This window comes from Cydia pomonella, chromosome 17 (assembly GCF_033807575.1).
Source record: "Cydia pomonella isolate Wapato2018A chromosome 17, ilCydPomo1, whole genome shotgun sequence".
Lineage (NCBI taxonomy): Eukaryota > Metazoa > Arthropoda > Insecta > Lepidoptera > Tortricidae > Cydia > Cydia pomonella.
Genome location: NC_084719.1, coordinates 19,788,349 through 19,815,488, shown reverse-complemented (window position 1 = coordinate 19,815,488; position 27,140 = coordinate 19,788,349). Strand labels below are relative to the sequence as shown.

The window sequence follows — 27,140 nt, the reverse complement described above, 5'->3', positions numbered from 1 at the left end:
TACATTTAGGACAGACTCATGTAATGTGACGTCATATTACAATATCGTTTCGTCGAGTGCGAGCGTCAGAATTTAACTCTCATCTAACCTTTGTGTTGCTTAAATGCCATGAGTCCTATATAGACATTCGATATTCAGGAAAATCAAGATCGAATGACATTATTTACAAAAAACTGAAATATATGTCATACACACCTAATAAAAAAAAAATCCCCCGCCGCGTCTGTCTGTGTGTATGTATGTTCGCGATAAACTCAAAAACTATACTGAACGGATTTTCATGCGGTTTTCACCAATCAATAGAGTGATCCTTGAGAAAGGTTGAGTTGTATAATTTGTTTGTGTAACCCGTGCAAAGCCGGGGCGGGTCGCTAGTCTAAAAAATAACACACATCGATGAACGATTTTTTAATCCATCAATTTTCTTAAAAAAAACAAATTCCATAAAATAAAATAAAAAACATTTTTTTTGTATACGACTAGGAAAATGACCAAAGATTTTGAGTACCTAAAATCCAAAGTTAAATGATGTCATTTAGTTAATGTTCATTTCGCTTGTACTTCTCCGAGACGCACGGTAAATTAAGGACATCATTTAGATATCATTTTGATGTCAGTGTACGTTCGATTTCGCCTGTATAATTCATAACTCGAAATACTTTGATTTGTCCAAAATTATATGGAATAACTTTAATAATAATCGGCTGATCTCAGATCACACGTATCTCGGTCAGCTTGAGATTAGTTCTCGGTTACCGATGGTAACCACTGCCCAGATCTATCATTCTCTGTCTTGGCCCGCCTTCCTTTAAAACGGGACCGTGTGAAGCCAAGCTTCGTAAACAGAGTTTGGCCTGATACAAAGGCCAGTACCCACTGGCACGGTCAGCATCGAAAGCAACACATCAGATTATACGTCAAAATTATCTACCATAATCTATAGTGTAAGGGTAAGACAGATGTGAAATTTAAAATTAAAACAATATAAATATTCTTTTCGATTTAAATTTCAAAGGGCAAAGTCGATTATTAGGTCGAACCATAGTAGTCTCATTCGATATTTATTAACACCGTTAGAGTAACAAGAATAGACATATGTATAAACAATAAGGTAAGAGTGAGACAGCGCTTTACAAAAAAAGACACTTCCAATATGTCGTTGTTTCAATAACCAAGTCCTTACAATAGTTTGGAGGTCTAAGTTCGAACATTTGACAGTTATCTGTTGAAGTTTGTAGTGATAGGCTAAAACGTATCGTTTGTCAAATGTAGCGATTATTTGCGAATTGGTCGAATCGATTTCACAGCCGATTTTAAAATATTTATGTAGGTTCGTGGTTTGTTCGTTTGTATTATTAATTAACCTTTTTAACATTTTATTGTCATTTCGTTTTGTTTTTAAATGTGTCGTATATTATTAAATAATTGTTTTTTATCAACATACAAAAATGCCACATGAATCGAAACGACAGACTCGGTCACAACACTGCTTTTAAAAAAGAAAGGACATAATAGGTAACTGTTTGCGTAATCAGTTATTATAGTAAAATATTAAGTTATGTTTAAGAAAAGCGAATATACAATTATATTTTTCTCATGGTATTGTACGATATCTTTTTAGTGTACCTAATAAAGTAAAATAAATAAAAATAAAATTCTCGAGTCCATATGACGACCGGTTTGGCCTAATAGTGGGTAGTGACCCTGCCTACGAAGCTGATGGTCCCGGGTTCAAATCCTGGTAAGGGCATGTATTTGTGTGATGAGCATGGATATTTGTTCCTGAGTCATGGGTGTTTTCTATGTATTTAAGTATTTATAAATATTTATATATTATATATATTGTTGTCTAAGTACCCTCAACACAAGCCTTATTGAGCTTACTGTGGGACTTAGTCAATTTGTGTAATGATGTCCTATAATATTTATTTATTTATATGTACCGCTCGGATTCAGACTATACCAACATTACTGCTGAATCTGCCCAGACTTTTGACATTTGCTGCAGCAATGCAATTAAGAGTAATGTCGTGCTGCAATACTGCTGCATTAATGCTAGTGTAGTCTGGATTCAACGAGACCTTTATAATACTACTAAGAATTTAATCCGAAAAATTCCCAGGAATATTGGTTTTTTTTTCCCGGTTTGGGAAATTTACTTTAGATGTATTAGTGCTTGCAAGGGTAACCTTAAATTTAAATGCATGTATGGAAAACTAACATTACCTACCCAATAATTTTTAATGAAATATTACGGACGAGGGGTATTTTACCGGGCACGTTACTGTGAAATTATTTATCTTTTCCCGTTAACGGCAGACCAACAATTGAAAGACTTAATATCATACCCATCAATAATAAATCAATAGATCTGAGGCCCTACCGCGAAAAACTTAATCTTCCTCCCTATTGCACGAATACGCGAGAGCGATAGAGAGGCAGATATCAAAATTTCGATTTCCCTTTTTTTGCAGAAAGCCCTCTGAATGCGGCTGCGGAGCAATTCGAACGTCAAACAAGTCAATTATTGTGACGAAGACAGCTACCGGATAATCCGGGATCAAATAATAATTGCTATACTGCTTTCGTATTTAATGCAGCATGTATTTTTGATACGACCGCATCAAAGGGTAGTTAAATTAGGCTTTAATGAACACATTTTCATAGGTTTTAAGGGGCCCACTGATTACCAGTTCACCGGTAAAGGGCACCGGCCCTGTCAGTTATTCGCAAAAGCTGACAATCGGGAATAACTGACAGGCCGATATCGAGTGGGCCCCTTTATGGACAAAAAATGGACGATTTTTTTCATATAAATAAATTCAGTAAGCAATGTATCATTAATTTGTTTTAACTCAAAACGTCGCATTTAATGTGACGCGATGTGACATGTAATGTGACCATCATCATTCGCTTGCCCTTATTCCATTCATTTGGGGTCGGCGCAGCATGTCTTTTCCCCATATCTTTCTGTCACTCGTCATCTCATCGTTCACTCGCGTTCGTTTCATGTCATCTCTCACACAATCCATCCACCGTTTCCTAGGTTTTCCTCTACCGTTCCATCCCTCCGCATTCATTCGTAATACCTTTCTCGTCATATGACTTTCATCCCTCCGCATCACATGCCCATACCACGCTAGGCGATTCGCTCTTACTTTTTCTATTATGGGTGCAACTTTCAGACTTCCTCTTATATACTCATTCCTTATCCTATCCATGCTTGTAACACCACACATGTAATGTGACCATGATGTACGTAATACATTGCGGCTTGAAATATTTTCAAAAAATAATTATGCTGTAGTTAAGACTATTTTATAGTACTAAAACCTACGTCAGTTTTAGTTTGCGATTATATCAAAAATACACACAATATATTAATATTATACCTAAATAATACTGAGATAGGGCCGTTAATTTTGGTAAGTGTTGATTGATGAATTTATTTATTGAAATTACCACAGACGTCAATAGAATAAATATTGTGTATAACTTAAAAAATGATTTACCAGTAATATATAGCAGTCAGTGCATTATAAAGAATAAGTATTTATTTTCTGACAAAACTTGTTGCCTATTAACACATTCATCGGTGAGCTACGTTCGTAGCGCTACGTCGTAGCCGATAACATGGATTACCCGGTATGTAGCAGAAATGCTTCGTAAAGGCAAAACGACGAGGTGGTTAACGAAGTCAACAGAGTATGAGATGTATGCTTGTTTGCAACCATGTGTCAGTAATACATAATTGTATTCACATACTTATTCTGGTTAGCGTTTTAAATTTTAAATTCCAGATGAAACATTAACACACAAAATATTAGGTAATAAGAATTGAAGCGTCAAGTGAACACTTACTATTTAAAGTGAAGCGGCAATTTGACGACCGGTTTGGCTTAGTGGGTAGTGACCCTGCCTACGAAGCTGATGGTCCTGGGTTCAAATCCTGGTAAGGGCATTTATTCATGTGATGAGTATGGATATTTGTTCCTGAGTCATGGGTGTTTTCTATGTATTTAAGTATTTATATATTATATATATCGTTATCTAAGTACCCTCAACACAAGCCTTATTGAGCTTACTGTGGGACTTAGTCAATTTGTGTAATAATGTCCTATAATATTTATTGTTTATTATTATTAATTTACGCCTGCGCTTACTTTAGTTTAAGTAATGAGTGGATATTGTGATACAATAATAATTCTCATATATTTTGTTTAGGTTCAGACCTACCTTCTATTCATGCACAACTGTTCTATAACTACTACTTTTAATCAAAATACTTCACGATTTTTCACTTTTTTGCGGCTTGGTATAGTGCGGCGAGACAGGGATTCGGCGATTATTGATGGCGTCTCTTTCAGTTTCCTTGGGTAGATAGAGACGCCATCACGAATATTCGCCAAATCCCGATATGTGTGGCCTGGTATGTATTTCACACATTTTTCCATTTTATTTTCAAACTTCAATCATTATTATTACATTAATTATATAACAAGAAAGTATTAAAATATCATTTATTTGTGTAAAATCAATGGTAGACACAAACATACAATAAAACTTAAATAAATCTAAATTATTATAAATAAACAACTCATCAATCCATAGCTCGTAATCAGCAACGCAGGCTTCGTCAATCGGACAAAAAACAAATCAGCTACATAATGCTTCGTCACTTACTAACAAATGATGTAATCCGCAACAGGCTTTGTTAATCTTGACCACTAAATCAAACTAGGCTAAGGTGCCGCCCCGGACCGACGCCGAGAAATTATTGAGCACCGAGGAGATTTGAATTCACGACCTTTTTTATTTATTTTTTTATATTACGCCGGTGGCAAACAAGCATACGGCCCGCCTGATGGTAAGCAGTCTCCGTAGCCTATGTACGTCTGGAACTCCAGAGGAGCTATATGCGCGTTGCCGACCCTAACCCCTCCCTCCCTCGTTGAGCTCTGGCTACCTTACTCACCGTCAGGAACACAAGACTATAAGTAGGGTCTGGTGTTATTTGGCTGCGGTTTTCTGTAAGGTGGATGTACTTCCCCAGTTGGGCTGTGCCCTACCACACAAAGCGAGATGATATTCACAATGCCCATACCTCTCTTTCCGACCTTCCGGGTTTTCATCATCTTCACTCATTTTTTTAATACTAAAACTGGAATAATTACTAAAACAAGTTGTCAAAATTACAATAAGTACATAATATATTAAATCTAAGCAATAAATAGTAATAACAGTATCGATTAATATTAATATATCAAACCGGACTAAATCTAAGCGTTTATGTAACATGTTAGGCGCCGAAAATTGGCTCCCACAAGGGCTCGATGAAACTGGCCCAGCGGAGCCATTCCGTAAAGCCTATTAACTTAAACCCATTGCGGCGGGCATCATTTGTGTAGAGGAATCCGCAATAAGGAAGATATGACCAACATTGTTAAGATGCAGTGACTTGCTCTTTTAGATTACGGCTGTAAAAAATATATGAATAGGAATCTTGAGGCCTTTCTGTAGTAAGTATATTCATTGATTATTTATTATTTATTTATTTGGAGATCCAACAGCTGTGACATTAACATAGAAAAATATAGTAGATACAGGAAGCCAATTATAGGAACTCACAGGTAGTGACATAATACTAAACTAAGATTACGCACTATTGCAACCACATATGTGAACAAAGCGAATACAAATGATACCTAATAAGGATAATGTGGGAGTTCAAAATACTAATTAACTTAGTAACATAATGAGGTCTAAGGTAAAAGTATAAATAGTAAATAAGTAATTAATAGGTATTCAAGAAGGCGACAACACGCTCACTCAAAAGACTCAAAGTATTTCTGCACTGATTCGAAACCTGATTAAACATACGTCCTAAAAGCCACCAAAGTTACAGAACACAGTTATAACACAACTCCAAATATTCTTATTAGCATGCATGATTTTTAATATTCGATAGAATCAGGATAGAATAATAACTGACCGGTTGAATAAACATGTCCTGAGTCTTGTCAGAATGTAAGAAAAATGTTGAATGGCATACAAACATTTTTGCAAAAACATTTTAATGTATTTCAGATATGACTAGATACTGACAATTATTGTAATTAGATAAAGAATGACTTTTTTTGTTGTAATTATAAGAAGTGACATGTATATTAGATTTATTAGCATAGTTAATAGATGTATGCGTGTTTGTGTTTTTTGCATGCCAGTTGCTGGTAAAATATACATGTGCTTCTTAGTTACTAAGTCCATCTTGTATAGGTACCATATTTTATGCAAAATAAAGATATTTGGTATTGGATATTGGTTAATATTGTGCACAGTAGGCTTCACAAAGAACCGCGACAGTATATCGCGCATCGCGCACGAGATAAGACTACCCGTCTTTTTAGTCTATTTCGCGAGCGAGATACTGTGGCGGCGCTTCTGTGCTAAGCCTACTGTTATAATAATAATAATAAAAAATAAAATAATAAATATTATAGGACATTATTACACAAATTGACTAAGTCCCACAGTAAGCTCAATAAGGCTTGTGTTGAGGGTACTTAGATAACGATATATATAATATATAAATATTTATAAATACTTAAATACATAGAAAACACCCATGACTCAGGAACAAATATCCATGCTCATCACACGAATAAATGCCCTTACCAGGATTTGAACCCGGGACCATCAGCTTCGTAGGCAGGGTCACTACCCACTAGGCCAACCGGTCGTCAAAACTGTTATGATAGAAGAATAACAAACACCTTATGAGCATCTGTAGTTAGACACATAATCAAATTACTAAACATAGTTTAATAATTCAAGTTTACCTGTAGAATTTTAATTACAAAGTCTTATGTCGACATAATTGCTTTTGCAATATCAAATACCAAAACTTAACATGAATATCCAATAATACAAATTGCTGATACAATTATTACTCGCATAGTTCTGCGACAGAAACTATTTTCAATAATAAGTTGGTATTTTCGTAAAATATACTGTGTAATGAAAATATTGAGGATCCGTTCAAGGACATATTCAGTATCGTATGGTGTGCTGATTAAGAAAAAGTGAAAGAAAATTTTTTTGCCGCGAAAAAAAAACTTTTTTTGGTAAATAATTTTTCGGACAATTTTTTTTTCTACTTTCTCCTAATCAGAACACGATACCGCATATGCCCTTAAACGGATCCCCACTATTATTGTTACATCCTGTATTCATTATTAAACGGGAACAATATCGAAAATTTGATGTCAGCGTGGTATAAAAACAGTATAAGAAGATTAAATCCCGGGGAACTGGCATTCAATATCGTTTTTATTAACAAAGTTTGCGAGCACCTGTCGAGACGCTATTGCTCCTTGCCGATCCCACTTGAAACTTTCTTCTTCCATTTTAATTTCTAATGGATCTGACCTTCACTCAACAAATACTTCCTCCGCGTTTTAATTTAAAACTCGGTATTGTTTGTTCTTAATATCACAAATTTTGTCGCTTCATTTTTTCTCCGAACTGTCTTACTGGGAATCCGTCGCGCAAGGGACGCGGCACCCTCTTCGCAAATTATCAAAGGTAAGTTATTCGAGAAAACTTTATTGTTACGGTAAAGGAAAAACTCAAACAAAATTGTATGTTCTTGAGTGACAAAGAATAAAAAATATTATTTCTTTTTAAGGCTCTACGCGTATTTATGCAGACTGTGCGGGGCTTGAACATCTTCGGTTATGTATATCCCAAATTTCTAAATAAAGTCTTCTCGTCAGCAAATATACGCAATTAAGAAATTGCTCTTGTAATGAAAATACGTATTTTAGCCGTTTCAACGTGTGTATATATTAGCTATGACATTTGGCTTAAAGGCTAGCATCCAGGCCAAAAAACGAAAAAAAAAAAGAATTTCTCACTTGCGATTGACAGGTAAAACCTATGCCGGCGCCATCTGTGAAATTCTTCGACCGGCTAACTCCATTCCAAGCCTCACTTGCCTGTTTTCTGATAAACATATTAAATTTAATATAAAAATCAAATTGTAAAGTGTAAGAGGCGGCAGCGAACAATATAAAATACGCTGCCGTACCTAATATCGCAAATTACGGAGGCAATCTGTTAGGACTTGTTAATAAGCTCCCGAAGACGCCATCATAAATTTCCAGAGACAACAGAAATTTAATATCGACGCGAAAGATGTAATTTTACGTGAAAGTTTTGCAATAGATAGCTAACTTCGACTCAATGGAACTCCCGTTTTGGGTAGAGTTACTGAGTACTACTTTCCACGTAAATCATGCTTTGAGTGAACAATACGAGTTCTATTGAGTTTAGTTTGTGACGTAATTTACCTGGTAACTGTGTTTATGCTTGACAATTTATGTGTCTCACGTCCCTTACGTAGTGTGGTTGAAGGCCTGCAATTCAGCACAATGCAATACCACGGAACAACGGTACACAATCGACCTGGTCCCGGACTAAGCGCTAAGCTAGGACTGTGGTTACACGAATACAATACTACTCTTTATTATTTTAAACCTCAATACGGAAAACAATACAATTTATACAGTAACTCAAGAGGTAAACAAGTGATTTTGTCGCTAGAAATCCATTCAAGACTACCTTTAGGCGGTGGGAATTAATAAATAAATGTCATCAAATCAAAAGAATATATACAAAAAACAAATAAGGTGTATTCGGATAACTTCAGAATATCGGGTAAATCCGTAATTTAATCTCGTAATTTTCGGAATTGCTCGAAGTTTACAGTATTCTGAGTTACCCGAATATACCTTGTACAAATGAGGAAACGTCCAACATGAGGAAAATGAGAAACCAATCTACTTTATTTCGATTTTACTGCCAACAATTATTGAAAGCATGCATGATTTCCATAATAAGGCAGCTCGTACAGAGGAGTCAATTAGGTTAACTGTCGAATGTAAAATAACATTCACAATTTAAAAAGGTCATAGCGCTTTTCGGATCACAATATGACTGCCAAAAATTTAATTAGCAATCTTAAGACCTTTCTCTAGATACTTCATCGATACGAATCTTGAGTTTTTGACTTTTGCTGGGTATAAAAAAAACGGTCAAATGCGAGTCTGTATAACTCGGGCACCGACGGTTCCTTACAAAATTTGAATTATCTCATGTAAAAATAAACACGAAAGGCTTTTGACCAGTATACTAAGCATATTTGTGAATAACGCCATCTATCGGTAAATCAGCTAACTAATTTGAGCGAACTGTGTATAATGTTGTTTATTTTTTTGGGATAATTCTTTATTATGTGAACCGATTAAAAAAATAGTTGAAAAAGGTGTTTTAATGTAATCTCATAGAAATTTTAAGAATAATAAACACCCGCAAAGGAGTTAACGATACCCCACTAGACCTAGTAAGTAGATTTAGAAATTTTGCCTCCTCTTTATATTAGGCAATTTTCATATTTATTAAAAAAAAAACAACAGTTTCGGTGTGTCTGGGTTAGCGTAGTTCATAGCTATTCCAAATTTCAAATCGAGATATTCAGCAATGTGACAGACAGATGGACGGAAGGACAGAGTCACACTATATGGGTTCCTTTTGTACCTTTTTAGTACGGAACCCTTAAAAGTTGCAATAAATATTGGACAAAAGCTAAAACATACTTATGAAAATAATTTCTAAAAATAAGCAATATTGTGCTTTATGGAACTCAGTTAAAACAATAAATAAATAAAAAATTAAATAAAAATAACTTTTTTTTTACACAAATCAACCTGATATCCGTGCGCCTGGGCTCGCACTTCCATCTTGCTCACGCTTACGCTCAGAAAGAGTGATAAAAGAACACGAACTTAAAAAAAATCGCCTCAATCAAAACTTTTCTTTCGAATTTTGATATTTGACTGTTTATGACATAACAGGGTTTTTGTAGGAGGCCCACTTATTCTATGGGTGACCCCTTGGGCCTAATTAACATTAAAACAACAGGTTTCGGTTTATATTTTAGTTTGATATGACCTTGAAGATCGCTCACGCTGATTGGTGCAAGCGAAACGAAGAGAAAGTCGTACATGAGATGCGAGCCAATTGGGTCTAAATTCTTTTTGTTGTCTTGTTTCTGGTCACACTGTCACGCGTGTATTTCCGTCTTGTATCTAATAAATAAATAAAAACCGGCCAAGAGCATGTCGGGCCATGCTCAGAGTAGGGTTCCGTAGTTACTCTTCCGTCACAATAAGCTAAACTGGAGCTTAAAGTATGGTAGATTGTTAACCAAGGGATGAACTGTGTGTGTACGTCTTTTTACTATGAAGGGGAAACTTTTTGCGATAACTCAAAAGCAGCTAAACTGATCATATCCGCTATAGTTTTCATTTAATGTCTTTCTTAAGCTCTACTTCCAAGATTTTATTCATATTTTTTGGACCTATGGTTCAAAAGTTAGAGGGGGGGGGACACATTTTTTTTTCTTTCGGAGCAATTATCTCCGAATATATTCACTTTATCAAGAAATGTTTGTTGAAGACCCCCATTAGTTTTGAAAGACCTTTCCAACGATATCCAACACTGTAGGGTTGAAGCAAAAAAAAAAAATTCACCCCCACTTTACGTGTAGGGGAGGTACCCTTTGTCGGCTTTATTGATCTATATATCCATGCCAAAATTCAGCTTTCTAGCACTAACGACCACGGAGCAAAGCCTCGGACAGACAGACAGACAGACAGACGGACATGGCGAAACTATAAGGGTTCCTAGTTAACTACGGAACCCTAAAAAACGGGTAAGTGCGAGTCGGACTCGCCCATGAATGGTTCCGTACCATTTATGACGTATTAAAAAAAAACTACTTACTCGATCTTGTTCAAACCAATTTTCGGTGGAAGTTTGCATGGTAATGTACATAATATATTTTTTTACTTTTATCATTCTCTTATTTTAGAAGTTACAGGGGGGGGGGGACATTTTACCACTTTGGAAGTGTCTCTCGCGCAAACTATTCAGTTTAGAAAAAAATGATATTAAAAACCTCAATATCATTTTTGAAGATCTATCCATAGATACCCCACACGTATGAGTTTAATGAAAACAAAAAGGAGTTTCAGTTCTAACTCTTCTAATTTACATGAGAAAATTAAAAGCTAATTTTTAACACATACAAAAAGCTATACTCTGTCCAATGCCGGATTTATAGGTCTGGAGGCCTCGGGCAATAAAGGAGTGGAGGCCCCCTGGCCCCAAATTTTTTCCAAATAAAATGGTAAATTCCGAATTCTCTATTGTGGGGGGCCCCTCTTTTGTGGAGGCCCGGGGCAGTAGCCCCGGTTGCCCTCCCCTAAATCCGGCCCTGACTCTGTCACATTTTATGGAGACAAAAAACGCGACAAAGAAAACAATTTTGTCCCAATTACCAAAACGATCGTCAAGTTGTATCAAAACCGGCGACCGGTTTGGCCTAGTGGGTAGTGACCCTGCCTACGAAGCCGATGGTCCCGGGTTCAAATCCTGGTAAGGGCATTTATTCGTGTGATGAGCATGGATATTTGTTCCTGAGTCATGGGTGTTTTCTATGTATTTAAGTATTTATAAATATTTATATATTAGGTATATATATCGTTGTCTAAGTACCCTCAACACAAGCCTTATTGAGCTTATTGTGGGACTTAGTCAATGTGTGTAATAATGTCCTATCATATTTATTCTATAATTCTTATGCGGCCAAACGGGTTTTACGGTAAACGTAAAAAAAAACAAGAATTAAACGTAAAATCACAACTACAGAATCGAAATGTGTGTTTAGACTAATCTACATGGAAAATTTAAAGGCTCGAATCGGTCCTATTTGCCTGGATAATGAAAATTTTGTTTAAAAAGAGGCATCTTTGATACGATTTTCTCTGCTACAAAAGTTAAACAATCGTGTAACGACAACTACAGAAATGAAGTCGATGCCATGAATAACCAGTTCACCGAACAATACTTTCATGAGTTTTGTAATTAGTAAGATAGTAAAGATACCTGACGCCAAAATTTACAATGCGTCGTCTTAAATTAGAATTGACCTCCATGCCTAAGCAACGTGGAAACTAATTTATAAGGTCAGCTCAGCCACCCCTCTGGTAGAACACGGCGAACACCGAGTAAGTCATCCTCGCCACCTGGAAATGAAAAATTAAACGGAAAATTGAGAATTAATTGAAGCTTAACTTAAGTTAACGCTAATTTTACCGTCTGACAAATTCTCGTTTCAAATTGCTACTCGTAAAACGATAAATTAATACGATATGTAGTCGCAAGTGGAGTAAATGTAAGACATGAGATAGTAGATAATAAGATCAGTTTTTATTAATGACTCAATGAAATTGACAGCATGTTATAGGTAAAATTGTTACTAAAGCCCCTCTTGAACGTGTGAGTGAAGTGTTCGAATAGATCAATAGACGTATCGTATGGTTTGCAAGTCATTATTTGCATATCTTTTAAGTTTAAGTATTCCTCTCAACTTATGATTCTATTGTCATAAGATATACATAGTTGTTAATGTCTAGTAATTGTCTTCATATTTGCGTCGTTCATGAATTTGTGACCACTGCATATCCAAAACGAGTAGAGTTATTTGTACAAATTTAATATTTCCTAGAGGTTTGGGTTAAAGACTCCAATTTCATATGAACACTAAGATCATAAGCGATTAAATAATCTGGTGTACCTAGAAAACATTTATATATTTTATTATGCTATTCCTTTTTTTTTGCAAACTGTACACAACTACACGCAAAAAAGCTTTAAAGTTATTTACCTATATTTCTCTGTTGTATTAAATTATCATTGCTGAATGTCTTATGTGCAATTTCTTTGAAAATGAGACCGATGTGATTTCATAAGTGCTCCTTGAAAAGAATTTTGTACGGAGCACTAAACATCTACTTACTTTATTCTATTATATAAAAAGTTCTTAAACTGGAACCGGCTCATAATTTCATTTATAATATACCTAGTACAAAACCTAAGTTTTTAAAATATTCATATATTCTTGTGTAAATTTGAAGCAAACTGTTCATAATTGTGGCTTTCTTTTGGATAAGTAAATGGGTAAAATGGTAAATTATTAAATAAGTCACTAAAATGGGTAAGTTAGGAAGTTCGTACTTGAAAGCTAAGTTTCTAAAAGTGTGAGTCATTGAGAAAAGCTTCAATTACCTACTCGTAAATAATTCACAGTAATAAAGCACACATTTAAATAAAACTTGCCGCTTAACATTTTAAGAACAATTATTATTTGTAATAAGCGTTTTGGTGGGTTAACGGTAGGGCGTGCGACTTTACAAATCCGAAGGTACAAAAACAGGCTCATAATAATTACAATGAGTTTCTTAAAACGATTAATTTTTGGTTATTGTTTACTGAATTGGTTAATGATTTGTCCGTACTGAAGCTACAAAGGTGACCAAGTGACGCAATCTCATCAACAACAATATCAAACACTGTTACCTACTTAGCCTATTGGATACATAGATCAATAAATACTTACATATACCTATAGTAGAGCTTGTAATATCTGTCGTAATAGTATCCAAAACAAATGTATCAGAATAGAACGTTTCCGAACGTATAAAAAAAAGTAATGTCAATTTGACATTGTCAAATGGGTGACCACATCTCTTTCACCTAGCCATTTTAACGATAAGAACATGCTGTAAGATATTTTCAACATTTAATATCAGTCTAAAGGAATTTTTAGATAATTGACTGTAAATTGTATAATTTGTTTATATCGGTAACAGGCCACGTTTATGACTTAACGGCTTTATAGCACATTTAATAATGCATGTTTTGTTTAAAATAATAATGTGAATTAATTTGAAATTATATATAATTTCAATTTGCATGGCTTTTTAAAGCCTAAATGTGTATGGCTCCAAAAATAATGTAATAACATCACCATTGTATACCACAATTAATGGCAAATAAATATATTTATAATAAAAAGTAATTATATATATAACATTACTATTTATAATAAAATAATACGTTTTCCTCCAAATCTTTGTTTAATTAAAACACCGAATACTACAGAGCTAATATCAGGTAAACTTTTCAGACTGGGTGGGCGGAGTGAAAATAGTGATATTGAACTCAACTATATAATCCTACACAAACATGCAAATGCACGCGTGACATCGCATCACTTCACTTCACTGAAATAAAACAACACAAAATTTATGTAAAACCCACCGAAACGAAAGTGCTGTATGATAGATCCTGTATACCGAAGGCTTTAAGGACGAGCGGTTTCTGCGCCTGCGCACAGGCTATCAGCACGAGGCGGCGGATGTCACGGCGCGGGCGCCCCACCGCGCACATGTGCCACCCGCAGTAGAACACGGCTGAAGACAGGAGCGACGCCTGCGGGGAAAATACAGACGTTTTATTCAGCGAAAGTCCAAATAATGTAGGAAATACAAACATGTGACAACTTCGTAAAAATAGAACGGATTATACGCGGGTGTTAGACACGCTCAAGAAGTGAAGTCCTAAAATTTGAACGATCGGCACAGTTTTCTTTAGTCGTGCCAGGGATGCTGTTGCTATGCGCTCGCGAAGTTTGTACGTCAAGTAAGGTAAGAGTACAAACATTATTTGCTTTAAAAAAAAGCTAGTATAGGAGTAGTATAGGCGTATAATTCTACGTTATACTATAACCAAGGCCGGATCTGAGGTAGAGCGAGTGGAGCGGCTCGTCTAGTAGGCGCCAAATGGTAGAAGGGCCCCAAAATGGCAAATGTGAAAAAAAAATCCAAAAAAAGTTTTAAGTAAATACTTACGGGTGCGTATTGTGAATATTTGATGGTCGGTCGGATACGACAATGGTTAGTTGTGTCAGAGATGAACTGGAAAGTTACACCACAACGCCACCATGTATTACAATTATACATCATGCATAATGTGCTGTCTGTGGCGCCATGTAGGGGAGATTCTAGCCCTCGACGGACCACATTTTCCTCGTTGCAAGGCCGAAAGTCGGGGTGCAGGCAGATAAAGTTAGGACACGACCCAAAGATCCGACGGAGCAAAGACCTGAAGTCAATTCTTAGGCTACGCAAAAAAATAAAAGCTGAGTTTCTCATAAAGCCGAATGCGCAGAACGTCTCAACGAGGCGCGATTTTGTATGAGCCAAAGGAGCGCAACCGTGATGATGAGCGAGCTTTGAAGGCCTAGGAAACCGAAGGGCGCGTTCCACGCTGTGCCAAAATACCGAAATGCGCATCCCGAGGCTGAAGGCTAAGTTACTGCAGAACCTTCCAATTCTCAGTGTTATTAACATAAATTGATGGCAAAATAAAAGGCCTGACGGTCGGCTTCGGCTCCCCGTGAAGGCTGAAGATCCAAAGTATACCAGCAAATTCCGCTTCCGAGTGAGGCCAAAAACCGAGCAGCATGAGAGCTGAAAACATATTGATTCACTTCCAAGCTCTGCTCTCTTGCAGATCTGTCATCGGCCTTGCATGGAAGCGCGCTGCAATCGGACGCTTGGGGCCTTCGGTCTTATGTGGAGCTCGGCATTCGGTGTCACTCCAGCTTGGCTATTGATGCGATTTGCTTTTCTCTCGCAAGCCTTGCCTTTGGCCTCGAACGGACGCTTGAAGCCGATGCTCCGGCATCAGCTCTATGTAGATCTTGGTCTTCGACCTTGTTTTTTTAAAACACAGCCATTTGTTCTTGACCGAACTCAGCTCTTCTGAAGCTCGTCTTTTGGCCCTCCATGGACGCGCCTCGCAGCAAAGCTTTCAACGTCGCGTACATTTGGCCTTCGTTGCGATTCCAAGCTCTACTTTCCCGATTATGACCTTCGGCCTTGCACAGGAACGTGCCCAGGTCGGAAGCGTTGGGCTTTCGGACCTGGATCGTTTACGAGTTTTCTAAAAAAGACAATAAAAAGACGTACAAATGCTTTGATGGTACTCCCTTTTGTTTGTTATGATATCCACTAACCCCGTTCAGGGCAACGTAATATTGTGACGTGTCGGACGGGTAACTACGGAACCTAATACTGAGCATGGCCCGCCATGCTCTTGGCCTGTTTTTATTAAACCGCAATTTCGGTAAAAAAGTTTAACCAAGGGCGCCAAAACTCAATCTCGCTCTACCCTGATCGAGTGCTCGGGTCGGCGCTGAGTATAACCTCTGGGTGAACCTACAGTCGTCATGAAACAGATAGTGAGAGACTAATAGTTACATTTTAACAAACCAAAATTATCATATTACACTTTTAATAACAAGACTTCCGTGAGACTCGGACATACCAAATAAATTAAAACAGTAATTTATTATTTTATTTATTTTTATTTTAGTCAGTTTTATACAACGTGAGTAACCCGTTTGAATATACGAGCAATACATTTAACTGTAGGCTGTACTCCTCACACTTACCAACATTTGTTCAGCGATTTTTGAAAATTATACAATACAATACAATACAAATACTCTTTATTGCACACCTCAATACAGAAACAGTACAAATAATACAACACATAAAGAAGAGGTAAAGAACAGGCGGTCTTATCGCTAAAAAGCGATCTCTTCCAGACAACCTTTAGGTAGCGGAATTTAAAAAAAATGTTATGTCAGTAGGTGTTCCATATGCAATAAAAGAAGTCTAGCAGAGAATAAATACAAAACAAAACAATATGTCATATACAAATATAAATAAAAAAGATATATAAATACATATACATCCATATATTAAAATACATACTATATATATAATAAATGCCAGCTATAAGTAAGGAAAAGGAAACAGATAAAAGTATTACTGAGCAGGTAAAAAGTGAAGTTTAATGAGTCTCTTGAAAGAATTAGGACATTGAGCGCGTCTTAAGTCTATAGGCAGAGAATTCCATAGTCGGATAGCTTTAAACGTGAAAGAATTATTATAAAATTATGAATTCTTATAAAATTATGAATTCTTTAGTCTTCCTATTTTTCATACCAATTAAATATGTATTACCATCAATGTACGCTGTCATTATTGTGATTGACGTTGATTGTTACGCTTTAAACATAAGAAAATTCGGAATACATTGCGTCTTAGAATAAACTTTGTTCTAAAAATCAAAATAAAAGTTATTTTTAAGAGTTGCTGAACTAATGTTGGTCAGTTTGAGGAGTACAGCCTACGCTATAATACTAACACTTTTATGCGCAAATAAGTAGCTACGTACGAAATCAACATAATTATATTTATTGTTAACTTTACTGTTAACGCCGCAACCTGAACCCGGCTTATCCCACAGGATATCTTATACATATTTACCTGATAAGTGATCTCGCCTGCGTTCCAGAGATTCAGGGCCAGCAAAAAGAACAGTGACCCCACAAAAGTGTACGTCATGAACGCATTAGTGAGATCCATATGTGGGGATAGCTAGAATTATGAAAATAAATTTTATAAAAAAATTGCTAATAACCTTAATACTAAGTTAACTAATAACTTCTCTTGTATCTAACTATCTATACCCCATTTCATTTGCAATGGCGGGTTTCCACTTGAAACTACACAGAAAGAACTATAATGTTGATCTATTGTTTAACAATTGCTTTACGAGCTCTGCTCTTCAAAGCCAAGGTCAAATAATAACACATAAGGATGCAATGCTGCAAAAAAAGTTTGCCGGGTATCTTTTCTTGTCACTTCTTGTATTGTTTACGCCCAATGACCGTCTCAAGTGGAATCCCGCCATCTCAAAAGAAATGGGGTATAACTAACTATGTCATAAAATCTTAAGTACAGGTACCTTGTACTTAGTAAGATTAATAATTATGAGTATTATATATTATTATATTATATTATAATATAATATGAGTATTATATATTATTAGTTTTATATATTTAATATGAGTATTATATATGTTATATTATTTAATTTGATGATTATGAAATGTCAGAATATTATAATAACGATTTAATTTAATTTATTGGATATTTGAATTGTTTTGATTATTTTTATACTGTTTTATTTTACTGTAATTGAATTTGATTATTATAATTTATTATCTTAATTGTACCTAAATTGACATCGACCTAATTATATATTGTATTACCTTTTGACATGTAAAATTTGTAATTTTATCAATAAAGGAATATGAATATGAATATTATTTCATTCGAAAATGTACCTACTCTTACCTACGAGTAGGTACATTTTCGAATGAAATAATATGTGTATGTATTAAGGTGCATCCACACCACAATAAAAAAAATTAACAATACTGTGTAACACAGTAACATTAGATAACTTACCTATAGTTCGTGGCATCCACGATGACCCGCAGATTTGCCAAATCTTCACGACACGAGTCTTCGTGAATGACACGATCTATGGTTACCTACTTATTGTGGCACAGTGTTGCTCCACAATTGCTCCACAAAAGTTAACACCGCAGTTAACTTTGCAACTTTAGAAGTATAATCGACTAGTTACAAAACTTTGCATGTTCGGTTTAATAATTTGGCACCCCGTATTGGCGGAGCCCGAAGGTTGATAATGAAACTTCCATAGCCTATAGTAGACTTATCAAATCCAAAACTTTGGGGGTATAAAGTGCCCGATTCAGATTGAACAATTTGTTACGCTTTTTTCATTTAAACGACCTTGAAGATCGCTCACGCTGATTGGTGCATGCGAAATGAAGAAAGTCGTGCGTGAGATGCGCGCCAAACACCGAAACGATCTTCAAGGTCATTAAAAACCAGTTCAAACCTATAACAAATTGTTATATTAGAATCGACCTGCAGTAGCGTGACTCAAAAAATGTTTTTTGTTAATAATTTTTCACCTTTTTTTTTTCAAGTCTTTCAGGTAGTCTTGTTGTCGGACTTACCGCCAAACGCAGCAAGAGCAATACTGCAACGGCTGAGCTTTCGCACACTTGAAGAGACATTATTATTCCGAATATTCGATTGATTTCGTCGGCGAGACTGAAAAAAATTAATTGATAATCACCTCGATATTCATATGTAAATTAAGATAAACAGAGGTATGGATAAAAATTTAAATTGTTTATAAATAGGGTTAGCATAGGCAAGCCAACTTTGTAAGTAGAAAATTCAAAATTGAACCCGGGTACGTCCTCGAACTGCGTCCAACAGAGAGGTATAGGCATTGTGAATGTTGCACCCCTCGTTGAGCTCTGACAACCTTACTCACCGGCAGGAACACAACACTATGAGTAGGGTCTAGTGTTATGTGGCTGCGGTTTTCTGTAAGGTGAAGGTACTTCCCCAGTTGGGCTCTGCTCTAGATCTGGAATGGCATCCGCTGTGCTGTGCCCTACCACACAATGCGAGATAACATTCACAATGCCCATACCTCTCTTGTGGACGTAGCTTAAGGACGTACCCGGGTTCTTTCTATTCCAGGGTCTTTTAGAGCCAGCCCAAGATAAGGCAGCAACGATTTTGACACCACACGCAGTGCAAGTGTTATTTTAAACGTCAAACTGCTATGAAATTTTGACGACTATATACGACTTGATAAATAAATAACACTTGCATTGCGTGTTGCAGAATTATCTTGGTCAGTGTTGGCCTAAACGTTAATGCAATTGACTATCAACCATTAAAAAATGAACCGTAAACTGTAACCGTCCGTTACGTTTTACGATTCAATTTGTAATGGTTGCAAATTGTAATCAACGTTCGGCCAACACTGATCGTGATCTATTTGTACTGGTCTATTAGGTATACGAGTTAGTCTCCAAGCCACATTGCGCTAGACTGGGAATATCCCGGACCCACTTACATCAGAGTGGGCCTGAGCTCACAAGCATACCTATACCTAATATGATGGTGATTTTTATTTCAGTCGGTCCCCGGGTGGTCTAGTGGTATGAAATGAACGTTACCCCTCCGAAGGCCGAGGCCGAAATCGAACCATCTTCATCTTTTGCGGCTAACGTCTTGACCACTGGACCACCCGGACCGGGACGTAAGCTGGAGACGACGGGTGGAATCCAGCCTCAGTCACTGGAGAGCTTGTTCACTTAAGTAGAAGACTTTATAAGTGTGTGAACATCTTCATCTATACTCTGTATCTTTAGGTATTGAAATAAAAGTAAACAAACAATTGATTCATTTTCGGGAATTTATTGGTTAACCAACCAAACACTCTCAACTTTTGATGGTTGACTTTGTTTACTTTTATTTACATTTATTTTTCAAAGGCACTGAAACATAATCAATATTAAAGTTATGCGGCAAATTGCTTATGCGGTTTGTTGGCAAGACAGCGCTCATTTTTTACATTTAAAGGTCAAGTAGGTACCGTACTTAACTTAACCCCTTACCGCATATGCAACTATATATGCTTTTATATAAATACCCAAAGATACAGAGTATAATAAACCAACAACTTACTACATTAGCTTTTGATGCATCTTGATTCCCTCCAAACACCCCATCCACAGCTTTTTCTCAGCCTCCTCCTTCCTCATCGTCACTAAATCACTATCAAACTCCTCCCTAATCCTTTCAAAGTGACGTCGGAGAGTGACGAATTTATACGCGATGCAGATGAGATGCGTGATGGGCATACAGTCGGCGGACATCATGGGGAGCATCATGTACAGCCATGTGATGTAAAAGAATATGCGGAAGATGGCAGCTATCGTCGAAGGGTCTTCGTACGCGGGCCAGTAGGTCACCACAGTGTAGAATGGGGCACCTATATTATACAAGACTTAGTAAAGTACAGCATGTTTTAAGTCACGGTCCCCACTGAAAAGTGAAAACCAGCTCTACGGATTGCAGCGGCATTATGCTGAGATTGCTGTTTAGCGTCCAATTTTTTTTTCTCTGTATGTTCTTCTTTTCCCAAATGTAATGTGTTGTAGCGTTAAATAATAGTTATTTGTGTCCCAAGGGAGGAAAACTAGGAAATTGCGTGCCGCGTGTAAAATTGTTACCCGAGCCGAAAGCGAGGGTGGCAAACACGCGGGATGGAATGACCTACGTTTCCTCCCGTGGTGCGCATACTATTTTTCTGCTCGACGGAGGCGGAAAGCGGCAACTTCGTTTAGCGCAGCGGGAGCAAAGTTGACGCTTTCCGCCCGGAGGTCAGAAAATGTATTTTGTTTCTTTCTACAAACTAATTTACCTTCACTTCTTAGTAATCTCGCCCTTTTTGTGTACAACCATGATTTTATCAACAGTTTATATACTTAAATTATTTATTGATATGAATTACTAGTTAAAATATGTTCATTGGGTCAAAATTATTTTTATTGTCCTATTTTTGTCCCTGTCCTATTTTTGTCCCCAAAAAAATGTGACGGAGTGTAGTTTTTTGTATGAGATGAAATTTATTTTTAAATTGAAATACTGAACTGAAATTTCAGTTCGATTTTCAAAGCAAGCATCCTGTTTTTGAACCAATTTTGTACTAAAATAACAGATGAGTCGGATAATTAGGGGCAATCGACGTGTCCCTTTATTGTCTGGAATATGAAAATAGACTTAATCGTTTTCTATAATTCGAAGTGACGAGACAATAATTTAGTTATTTATAGGTTTATCGTAGATGACGTAGGTACTGGAGTATGACCGATCATTTTAAATTGAGACCTATAATAAATTATTTCCAGCTAGAATCAAATTTAAGCTAATGGCTTAGCTTAAGTATTTCAGTCATTTGCGTGGTGGTTGGCAGTCCTCAACTGTGCGTTTCTCTAGAAACTTTCTGCCTCGCACAGCTAAACTGTGGAATGAACTGTCGTCTGCGATTTCAGGACCGATACGACCTTCAAACCTTCAAGAAAAGAGCGTACTCCCATCTTAAATTCCGGTAACGTACTTACAACACCTCTGGTGTTGCAGGTGTCCATGGGCGGCGGTAATCGCCTACCATCAGGTGATCCGTTTGCATCCCATATCTTTAAAAAAATCGCTGATTTCCAGCTAAAGAAAAGACTTACCGCGAGGAATTTTGTACATTGAATTGACTCACCTATTCGTGTATCTATCCGAGGGACAGCAATAATTACATTGCTGTCCCTCCCATGATGCCATGAGGTCAATGACACTTTGCGAGCGGGCAATAGAGAACAGGCGGGTCACTGTACGAAATGCCTCGTGGTAAGCGTCCTTTCGTTTAATCAGAAAGAGGAAACTAGAACGTCCGATCGTTCTCGGCTCCAGTTGGCTTAGCATTGCTCCGAGCAATTGGCAAAACTTGACATTCCTTTGCGTGCACAACCATAGATAAGATAATTACATGAATTTTGAAAACCCCGAACCTGATCCGATCCTGGGACCTGTCCGAAGTGACGACGGCTCCTGGAGGATCCGGAAAAATGCCGAGATCGAAGAGTTGGTGGCTGAGCCCAATATCATCGGCGTAACTAAATCCCACAGACTTCGCTGGCTCGGTCACCTACTCAGAATGGGGCAGGATCGCGTAGTCAAGGAAGCGTACTTGGGGCGACCAACCGGCCGTCGACCGATCGGGCGCCCCAGGTACTGTTGGTGTCATGTCGTGGAGGCGGACCTGCGTCGGCTGAATGCCAATTCATGGCAGGAAACCGCGCTCGATCGGGACAGGTGGCGTTCTCTCGTTTCGGAGGCCAAGATTCTTTTTGGATCGCTGAGCCAAAGCAGTTAGTTAGTTTGTTTGTTGTTACATGATTCAGCCCTGAATCGCTGTCAAACTTGGGTTTTGTAGGAAGTTTTCTTTCTGTACAGTAGTATTATTATATATTCTGTGCTTCAGTTAGGTACATTGTAAAATGAAAGCTCGGATGTTGAAATCAAAGAACTTCTTAAGACTCCTCGTTTTATTGACTTAGTGATTCCACTCTGCACAATCCCCAATCGTTCAAACTGCCGGCAATAACAATTTAAAACCCAAAACCAAAATCACTTAAAATGATAACCGCGTCTTATTGTCATTTGCTTCTGATTGTTTTTTTTTAATGCCTCGTTCAGTCCCGACATCTGTCACTTTTACCGCGCATTGCGCCTAGGTATTTTTTTAAACGGTCTCTCACTAATAAGGCACGTTCACATTTACATACAATTTGATATAGTTAAAAATATAAAACTACAATTAATTACGGACGTGATGTTGGAAATATGTACATACCTTCGACGATCGACTTTCTAGTGCTTTCAACGCCATAAGCCCCAAGTGACAAATAAACCGTTACTACATAAAACAAGATCCCATATTTCACTTTCCAGTACTGCTTCTTCATAAAATTATCCTCCTCCAAATTTTCTCCGACAGCCCCCATCTCAGAATTTAATTTTCTTATAGAAACTTTGTGGTACAAGAAGAGATACATTTTAGTGAGTACGATATTGTGAATAGCCGCGAACATGACAGCCGAGTTTTTTTCAACCGAGGGAAATGAACCGAACACGGCGGCGACGTTTTCCAGAAAAATCATCACCGTATAAATTGAAAAAGAAATAAAGCGGTACAATTTGAACGGGATTGTTTCGTGATTTATGTCTTCGTACCAGTAATTCCCGCACCCTGCATAGTACACGAATTTGCAGCAATCTTTTAACAAAAACTTGGTCCGAAGGGACATTTTTGTGGTAATAATTTCACGCCGCTTTATTTTGAAATACGTTCGGTTCTGTTCCGAATTTGTGTGAAAATAATATAACAATATCAATTAATTTAATTCCTCCACAAGTGTCGAATTTGATGAATAAAATATTTATTGGATAACTCGAATATAAATTACGATAAATGAAAATTAAGAAAGTTTGTTGTCAGTGTTCGCGTCGAGCGGTTCATTAATTATGGACTGTTAATTAATTGTACGCGTGCCATTAATATTTAAAATAAATTATAACACCTGACAATTACGATCACGTCATAGGTAAGAGTATATAAGGCATTACGTGTAATATGATTGGAGGAAGTTGTGACTAACTAAATGTAAAACAGTTCCAGTTGTAAAGAAAATTTGTAAATAATCATAGATGGTAGGATCGTATAGATGTGCTATACCGTGTGCGCCCGTGAGGCACAGAACATACGCAATGCGACAAAATTAAAACACACGTTTTAACATTCCTGACAACATACCAAAGATACCCTACGTAACTTGGTCGGATTTTTTGTTGCCAACCATTCACGGTGGGGATAAAATGAGACTGTGACAAGGAGAAACAATAATAGCGCTTTCTCTGCTACCCCTCATGAAAGTTCCTTAAGTTCATCTCGTTCGGTCATCTAGCCCCCCTTTCATATCTATATTCACATGTAATTAATGAAACTAGTACCAATGATATTATATAACTATAGATATGTTATACTCATACATGAAGAGCACACAAAATACTTCCATATTTATTTCTATACCTACAAAGTAATCTGTTATTTTTGATTAATTTTCGCATTCCATTCATCTTTGTCATGTATACTCGTTGTTAAACATGAGCTTGTCTCTTTCTCACGTGCCCATATGTCACTTGTCCAGATGCGACTAAAGGCAACTTTTACAATTTATAGAATAGAATAGAATAATTTTTATTCGTAGACACAAACAAGACACATTAAATTAAATGATATAACGAAAACAAAGGAAGTATAAAGTGCCACGAAATGGCCTCATCTCAGCATGTTGCTGGTGGCTTCCAGCGCTGATCTTCCGATGAGACCATCAAGTGAGAAAAATCACGAAAGGTAACAGACAAGAAGGAAAAAGACAAAATAATATAGAGTGAACAAATTGAAAAATAGACTAAACTAAGTAAACGACTAAATTAAGTAAAGATTATTTTTATATCAAGCATCGTAAACATAACACTGTATCGGTTCGGTCCAACCATACCTTGGCTGAACATTACAGCTGCATACGCAGCAAGCGCCAACGGTTTTTGTCACAAGGTAAACGCTTCAATTATGAAACGCCTCTACTACCTTGAGTTATAATAAATCATTGACTAGTTCTTAATATTAATAGCTGTCAAGTGTCATGTCTATACTGAATCGCAGAGAAAGCTGCTTATAGTTCGACAACTTATGCCGGAATTCAATTTTAGCCAGTTCGGAGCATGTAGTTGTAACAAAGTTAGAAGACTTAGGTGGCAGTTTCATGCTATCAGAAACTGGAGGCACAAATAAAATACAATACTTGCAACTCTAGCCATTGGCGTGTCACGGTCCTAATAGTCAAAATTGCTTTTGTTTTATTTCGTTCGATAAACAAAAAAAAATCTTTTTTTTTTTAATATTATCATTCAAAAACTGCCAATTTTTCTTGTACATATGTGGGCCGATAGAGCTGCAAGATAAAATTTTACAAGTATAAACCGACAACATCATAGATATTTATTTGAGCTTGATTACATAAAATTTAGAAATACACAAAGCGGACTTAATGTCCCAGTGGCATTAGCTAGGAACGTACACACAGATGTGTATAATGGTTAACACATTTGTCTGACAGATGTCTCTGACGGCCAAGTTTATGAATGTATGGCGGGAATTGGGCACAGATGTGTCTGCGGATAGGTCTCTGGCAGACATATCTAAAGGCTGAACAGAGACAGTGAAAAGGGTGATCCTTTGAAGTACCTAATACATATCACACGGACCAATTCTTGATTATATATGCAAACAAAAAATGTACCCATTTAAAAGGTTTAAAACCGATTGCTGAGCACTTTCAGTATCAAAATGTTAGGTTTCAACCCTCTCCTCTTGACATCGCTCGAGCCCAGAGCCCGTATTCAATGTGCACAAAGCCATATGGTGTCATATTGCTTAATAAACTTATATTTTACTTACATAGACCCGGAGCAATGGTTTAGTTAGTTTATTTATAGAGACTTCACACTAGCGTCTATTGTATGTTTCAAATTGGAAAGAAACAAGATGCGACATGCATATTCTCTGTTCCTGTGGACCACTAATGTCGAAAAGAAGTACCCACTTATGGCGACACGTATTGCAGCGCAACCCTATGAGGTACAGAACATTCAACGGGCATTAGTAAAGAACTTTCAAGGGCTAGCTTTCACAATAGATCACTGCCTGGTCGACGTGGCACTCAAAGGCGCACAAACTCCAATAATAATAAAAATAGCGTCTTTCGAGCGTCGGCGTCTAGTCATCGTCATAACTACGCAGTTGCGCCAACGTTGCGTCGAGCAGCAGCCATAAGGTTGACTAGACGCCGACACTCGAGATACTGCAGTATGTAAGACTCGAGGTGTTATCCCGTTCCCGTTTTTAACGTCATCTCAGTATGAACTCATAATGCGATCTATGAGAAATCGAATAAACCTTGGTAGCTAAAATTTATTGCCTCTTGTAAAAAGAACTTAGGTATTTTCTTTCTAAAACTGTATATAATTATTATTTTTAGTGCTCCAAACGAAACTTTGTTCACGGAGCACTTATGATATCACCTGCAGTTTTGTTTACTTAGAATAAATCATATTCGGATGCGACTAGATGAAAGCCGCTTGGTTTTGTACTTAGTAGCCTAATTATACGTCACAAGTAATAGAATTAAAATACAAAAAAATCCTGATCAAGATTTCTTTAAAATAACAATGCTATAAAATGAATTGCGAAAAGTTCGGTCATGCATAAAACGTAGTGATTATATGCTCTTTGTCATGCACCAACGTTCTCAATATCATTTTGATCCATCAAATGCACACTCCAGAATCAGGCTCTTGTATCGAAGTCTGCATATCCTATGAGACCCTCACGACACCCCTGCCTACCCTAGAGTGCCCTTGACGGTGCAACGCCCTTCTCAGTAAAGCTGTGACCATTAGGGTCAACAACACAATCTCACTAAAGGTTTAGTTTGAACGAAGATCCATTTATTGCATATTATGTACAATGTTTAAGTTTTAGAAAGAAATCGTGAATACGAAAATATTTATGCTTCTTATAAATATATTATTTTTATAAATGTTTTTTAGTAACTGAACTTTTGACAACCAGAGTTATCGCATAACGTAGACAGTCGTGCAGCGCCATCTATATTAGCTTTCAAATTCATAACATAAAATTTTCTTAGACATTACCATAGAGAACTAAGAAGAATGGATAGAGTGCCCACTCCATAAATCCGTTTTGGTACCAAAACACTTATTATTTTCGTAGTAGACATC

General features: G+C 36.9%; 1 protein-coding gene across 1 annotated transcript; it reads right to left on the bottom strand.

The window, feature by feature from the left end:
* Window positions 1-10,969: 10,969 nt before the first annotated feature.
* LOC133527078 (uncharacterized) lies at window positions 10,970-24,248 on the bottom strand. The gene is made up of 6 exons (XM_061863970.1): window positions 23,131-24,248; window positions 20,409-20,715; window positions 18,875-18,971; window positions 17,307-17,417; window positions 14,227-14,397; window positions 10,970-12,149 (listed from the first exon to the last, which is right to left on the bottom strand). Exons 1-6 carry the CDS (start codon window positions 23,582-23,584, stop codon window positions 12,096-12,098), a joined length of 1,194 nt encoding a protein of 397 aa, XP_061719954.1. The 5' UTR covers window positions 23,585-24,248; the 3' UTR covers window positions 10,970-12,095.
* Window positions 24,249-27,140: the final 2,892 nt, after the last annotated feature.

Excerpts from the sequence above, each read along its gene's own strand:
- LOC133527078 (XM_061863970.1), bottom strand. The coding sequence starts at position 23,584 with ATGTCCCTTCGGACCAAGTTTTTGTTAAAAGATTGCTGCAAATTCGTG. Across the intron at positions 14,398-17,306 it reads CAGGCGAGATCACTTATCAG|GCGTCGCTCCTGTCTTCAGC; the intron begins GTAAATATGTAT and ends TTTTCCCCGCAG. Across the intron at positions 12,150-14,226 it reads CATACAGCACTTTCGTTTCG|GTGGCGAGGATGACTTACTC; the intron begins GTGGGTTTTACA and ends TTTCATTTCCAG.